The sequence below is a fragment of the Oncorhynchus mykiss genome, chromosome 2, assembly GCF_013265735.2.
Source record: "Oncorhynchus mykiss isolate Arlee chromosome 2, USDA_OmykA_1.1, whole genome shotgun sequence".
Taxonomy (NCBI): domain Eukaryota; kingdom Metazoa; phylum Chordata; class Actinopteri; order Salmoniformes; family Salmonidae; genus Oncorhynchus; species Oncorhynchus mykiss.
The window spans coordinates 66,549,029-66,555,327 of record NC_048566.1 but is presented as its reverse complement, the minus strand read 5'-3'; the positions used below and the strand labels follow the sequence as shown (position 1 = coordinate 66,555,327).

The following is a 6,299-nucleotide window of genomic DNA, read 5'->3' as shown; positions in this document are numbered from 1 at the left end:
CAATTTAGTAAATAATAGTTGACCCTGTCAGTAATCCCTCTAGCAATAACTGATATTTAGGGATAAGCTATTTTAAGAAATCAAACTAAAATACAATTATTTTTAATGAAATAACACAAAGAACAGTAATGTGCCCAATAATGTTTGTACCATGTTTTGTGCTGCTACCATGTTGTTGTTATGTTGTGTTGCTACCATGCTGGGTTGTCATGTGTTGCTGACTTGCTATGTTGTCTTATGTCTGTCTTTATGTAGTGTTGTGTTGTCTCTCTTGTCATGATGTGTGTTTTGTCCTATATTTATATTTTATTGATTTTTAATCCCAGCCCCCGTCACCACAGGAGGCCTTTTGCCTTTTGGTAGGCCATCATTGTAAATAAGAATTTGTTCTTAACTGACTTTCCTAGTTAAATAAAGGTTCAATAAAAAATAATAAAAAACAGAGGCATTACTAATGACCATCTAAAGATCAATATCCTCAGACAAAAAAGGGGAAAAACAGATCAATGCATATCAGGGTTGGCAAGGCTAACATTTCACTGTCTCAGTCTCTCTCTTGCCGACTGGCAGATCTGGGGCCCAGGTGTTTATGCACATAATCGATCCATTGAAGGTAAATGGCACCAACTAGTCCAATTAGAGCTACACTGTCTCTGGGATGATGAGTTTCTGCAACAACAATAACGAGAGGTACTTTAGTGCATTACTCTAAGCAGACACATTGCTTGCAGGGTTTGCCAATCTCGGTCCTTGGGACCCCAAGGGGTGCACGTTTTGGGTTTTGCCCAAACACTACCCAGCTGATTCAAATAATCAAAGTTTGATGATGAGTTCATTATTTGAATCAGCTGTGTATTGTTTGGGCAAAAACCAAAACATGCATCCCTTGGGGTCCCCAGGACCGAGTTTAGGAAGTGCTGGTTTATAGTAAACAAGTTGCCATTGAACAGAATGTTTCTCTGTGTGCATATCTTTAATGTAATGTATATATCCTAACAACACCAATGCTGCTAGAACATCGACATGAAGGCAGTACAGCTTTGACTATGAGCTATCCATCGATGGACCAGATAAGACCAGTCGTGGTTCACAAATGGTTTAATGTAAGATCAGAGAATTTGATGCCCTTCAGACAGTCTTCCCTTGTTTGTGGTTCCAGTGAATAGGCCTACTGGAGATACTTGCACACATGAATGACAATATTTTGTAGGATTTCCACTTATGTTATCCTGGACACCCTGGCACTGCGGCAGGAAACCTGCTCATGGGAGGTGAAAATAACAAATTAAAATGTCATCCCATCTGTCTCATTAAGTGTTTTTTCCTACTGTGTCACTAAACCGCAGCATAGGAAGTTTAAATACTGCAGCTGCCTTGAACAGTGTCAGGAAATCACCTGTCAACCTGTAAAGTACAGCGGACACAGTTACCTGGGGCAAACAATCTGAACTGTTGCTCAAGCGGACGTGACACTGTCCTTGCACTCACGTCAGGTACTTTCAAATGTTTCCCCAATAGAAGTGACACTATTACTTTAGGCAGTTCGTCAACGTACAATGTACAAACAGTTTGAGTCGGATTTTACAAACCACACAGCTCATATGGTAAGCTCATGGCTCCGTAATGCCAAGAAGATAAATATACCAGGTAAATGAGGGTATATTGTGTGTATCTGTGAAATAGTGTAGGCCCTATGTCTCAGTCTGTCTGAACTCTGTGGTTATTAAAGGTCAAATTACCAATTGAGAGTGAGGCTGTGCAGCTTTAGAGCCTTTCATTTATATTACAGACGGGGTGCGTGGCAGTGAAAGAGAGAGGGAAAGAGACATGCATTGAAAAAATGGATGACTCTCCCATTGGTAATTTCATGATTGTAGCTCAGTGTGTGGATTTGCATCATTTTCAAACAAAGCTTAAAATCCTTAAAATACCTTTAGCTAAAAATAGGTCTAACAGCAGATATATGAATTGAATGGGTGATATGTTGCGCATCTGAGCGTAATTGATATGCAAGGCTTATGATATTGCACAGGAGGGTCCAGAACATGCTCTTAGTACAGAGCCCTGTGGTATTTTTTACCCTCAGCTTAATGTGTGTTACTCCATTAGTTTTAGGGGTTAGTTGCAATCACAAAACAAAATAGCCCGTGTTTACAGTGGATCACAAGGGTTTCAGTATGTGTGCATTTTGTAATGGAAAAACACTAAATGAACTTGCCACAAAAAATATTCCAGGTTTTCACTGTCTGCAACTGACTATATATATATATATATAATATATATATATATATATATATAAAAATAATAATCAAAATTAAACTTCACTCCTTGCTATGGAAAGGTGTCTATAATTGACAGGAAAAAGGTTCATTTTGGGGGTAGTTGAGTCATATCTCAATTTCCTGTTGTAACTATCACTTCTCATTTACAGGAAAGCATAATAAAATCCACCTCGCTCAGCAGTTGAAGTAGGTCAATATTGACAAAGCCTCTTCTTACACCAAACAACTGGGTTCAGTTCATAGAGTTGAGCACTACGCTACAGGGCCCACTCGCATATCTTGGGCCAAAACCAAGCTCCAATGCTATTTTCCCATTACAAATGCAGACACAAACACAGTAATTAAAATACTTAATGAACAGGAAAAGCACTCTCCTACATAAATGCCTTTTCTAAAACACTCTACCTCCCCTCAGGCATCAGCTTTGCTTTAGCCAGAACATGGATACATAGACAGCGATTCTAACTGTATGCGAATATTTCAAGACCTATACCTACCAAAAATCATGTTCCTTTCAGTCATAACATGCGCTCTCACACAATGACCTATGAACTACACACACAAAAATAAGTATTTCTTGCCTGTAAACTAGAACCTCCAATTCAGCAGTAAAAAGGTTGATAAACATTGGATCTTGACCCTCTTGAAAAAGGTAACCACATAACATGTAAAGCTAGATCCGTAATGCCATTTTTTTCTTTTTAATTCACACAAACACACATTGCAAAGAGACATGCAAATGTACTCACATTGGCACACACAAAGAAACCAATGTTAATCAGTCCACAAATATGACAAGCAAATATTCTCAGACACAAAAGTACTGGCTATATTGCTCAGCTGTGCTGCAGCACAATCTTTACTTTAGTACAGCTCAGTATGAAGATTCCTTTTTAAAATAAAGATCCTCCTTGGACAAACTTAGTCTCGAATACCAGATCCTATGCAACAGTGACAAGCCGGAGCGTTTTAAAATTGTGGGAGGCAACACGGATGTCTTCAGAGACTTGGACAAACTCAAGGCTCCTTTTATGAATGCTTTTATTTTTTGTCTTCTCTTTATAATTCAAGTACATGGATTCTTAGATAACCACCTATGATTCCCGAAAAAAAACAATCAGTAGCAGTACTTCAAAACACCACACATTTTCCATCCGTTTTAAAAACCGTTCCCATTCCTAAGACACGTTGACCTCTTGTAAACATGACACAAATCAATACTTTCAATTACAAAAAAGAAATCTGATAGAAAAATATCTTTCCTGTCATAGGTATTTCTCTTCTGCCTATTTACATTAGGTACTTATCAGTACAATCTAATAAAAAAATGGCATAAAAGAAAGGCCTTTGGTTTCAAGAAAACGTAAATGTCCATTCCCTATCCTATGTACAGTGTCAATGTCATTGATTGTTTTCATCTTGTTCGGTGTGATTTGTAGCCAAATCTGTGGGACCTCTACAGGTTTGGTTCAGAACAGAAACTCTGCTAACAATCAGGTGTCAGTTGGAGCGCTCGGGGCACAGAACTTTCGATGGGCGAAATGGCAGAGGACAATGAGTAGCATCTCAGAGGTGCTGCTGAGCGCCACTATGAAGGGTGCCTGGGACGCAAAGTCAGCCTCCGCCCGCCGGAACGACAGCTGCATAACCGCCAGCGCCAGGAGACTGTTCTGCACCCCCACCTCAATACTGACCGTCTTCCTCTGTGGCACTGCCAGCCCTGCCAGCTTCCCCATCCCAAACCCCAGCAGCAGGCCAAACATGGGCACAGTCACCCCCGCAACCACTATCTGAGGTCTCACGTTGGCCAGGATAGACGCCCCCATCTGATAGGCCATGAAGATGCCGCCCACGATGAGCACGAAGCTGAAGGGACGGATCAGTGCCAGCAGCACGCGGGTCAGCTTTGGCAGACGTAGCTTCACCAGCATGCCCAGGGAGATGGGGATGGCAATGAAAAGAAGGGTGCCCAGGATCTTGACAAAGGGCACATGGAGGGCTGCGTGGACCCCCAGTAACCTGCCGTACAGGGCAGAGGACAGGGGCATGGCTGCTGCAGCTACCACTGTGGACACTAGTGTCATGGAGATGGCCAGAGTGACATCCCCACCTAGTAGCAGGCTGTAGAGGTAGCCTCCGCCTCCACCTGGGGCAGAACATGTGATGACCAGGCCCAGGGAGAGGGCCTTGGGCAGGGAGCCCAGCCTGGACAGGCCATATGCGTACAGTGGCATGACCAGGAACTGACCTGCGACCCCTAAGATGAGGGGCACAGGCCTCCGCAGGAGACCCCTCAGCACCTCTACCTCTACCTTGCACCCAAAAGCACACTTGTTGATGAAGATGAGTGGCAGCAAGGCAAATAGGACAGGGTTCTCAGAGAAGTGGGACAGCCCGCCCGACTGTATAAGCTGGGCGGCTGGGTCATCACTGCCAGGCGCCACCCTGATGGAGTAGTCTGTCCTTTCCTCAATTACAGCCGAACCAGAATCCTGGTACAAGTCCAGTAGCTGAATGAGCAGCTGTGCCCGACCTGGCCACCCAGACCGTATGCTGATTATGTAACTCTTCAAGGGCCCCGTATGCCCACTGTCGCTTACATTCAGAATGGAAAGAACCTCCGGGTCCAGGGAGCGTACCTTGACCGTCTGCTTCCAGCTCTCGCGGTCCTTCCTACTTGCGGTGCTCCGGTATTGACTGAAGATTACAATCACGCCCTTAGTGTTTTCGGGAAACTCAAATTCCTGGGAGGTCCCGTCCCCGATTTGTATATACCTTCTGCTGCTGTCGGCCGTCACGTTCGTGTTGATGTCTGTCAGGGACCGGACCGCCGTCGAACAGTCTGTTCCTCTCTTTATCAAGAAGAGAAAACAGAATAGAAATAGCGTCCTCATTGTTTTGACGGACAGGGGGCAGAGGGGCGCCGCAAATACACGCCTTTGCCCAGCCTGCGACCTCCCCAGTCCGTCTTAAACGGCTTCCCTTTTACAAAATGCGATAAAACTTATCAGATCCCCTGATATAATAGCTAGGTAGGCAGCCAGGTCTAAATTTCTTCTGGCACCCATTTAGTATCATCCGTGTTCTTGCTCTTTTTATACCGGAATTTAAACATCACCCGCCCCATCCAAATTAACCGTACTTAAATTCCGAGCAAAATTTATATCGATTCAAGATTCCTTTTAACGTACTAACAAAAAAATGTCTACCTCGGTAAACTCTCGCTGCACGTTACGGTTTTTCCTGTCTTTACTTGATAGCAACTGTCACCACGATCGTTTCCTCTGCTTCTCCTCTCACTCACTCGTTAAACCCTCCCGTAATCCAATCAGAGCAGCCCCCAGCGTTAACTCTCTAGTTCCCTTACCAAATAAGCACCAACGTCACATTTGAACATCTGAAAGCGGGGGTGTTCTTTCTTCCCTATATGGGCTGAATTCTCAGCATCATAGAGAAAACACTGTTGATGACAGTCCTTCCTATATGACCGGGGTCTTGCCACAGAGATCGGAATTTACACAATTACACTGATTGGCCAGATGATGGCCAATCAGTAACAATAGATTGAAAACGTAAATGTTGAAAATTCACGCCCCTCACCTCGGTTGACCTTAAGTCAGTTCGGTACATAGATTCTTCCAAATGGCCGATCTGCACGAAACTTGATATGTGGCATCTATAGACAACAGTCTCTCAACACAATATTTTCCAGACTATTACCTAAAACAACATGGCCACTATTGACCAGTAAACATTCACGTGGGAGTGGTCTGACACATATATGCATATATATCAGTCAAGGATATTCTAACTGTAACAAAATTTGGTACACATGTTGCAAACACTGTCAAGACTCAACATCTGCAAGAACATTCATATGGACCACATGGTGGCGCTATAACAAGCACATGTTTATATATCTTGATCTCTTTGACTCAGAGTGTTGAAATTTGGCACACATGCTCAGGGATGTGAATCTAACTAACCCAAGCAATATCTGACAAGGCACTGCATCAT

General features: G+C 43.3%; 1 protein-coding gene across 1 annotated transcript; it reads right to left on the bottom strand.

Annotated features, from left to right (window-relative positions):
- Positions 1 to 2,970: 2,970 nt before the first annotated feature.
- LOC110494286 (P3 protein) lies at positions 2,971 to 5,783 on the bottom strand. The gene is made up of 2 exons (XM_021569233.2): positions 5,650 to 5,783; positions 2,971 to 5,134 (listed from the first exon to the last, which is right to left on the bottom strand). Exons 1-2 carry the CDS (start codon positions 5,677 to 5,679, stop codon positions 3,776 to 3,778), a joined length of 1,389 nt encoding a protein of 462 aa, XP_021424908.1. The 5' UTR covers positions 5,680 to 5,783; the 3' UTR covers positions 2,971 to 3,775.
- Between the last annotated feature and the right edge of the window lie 516 nt (positions 5,784 to 6,299).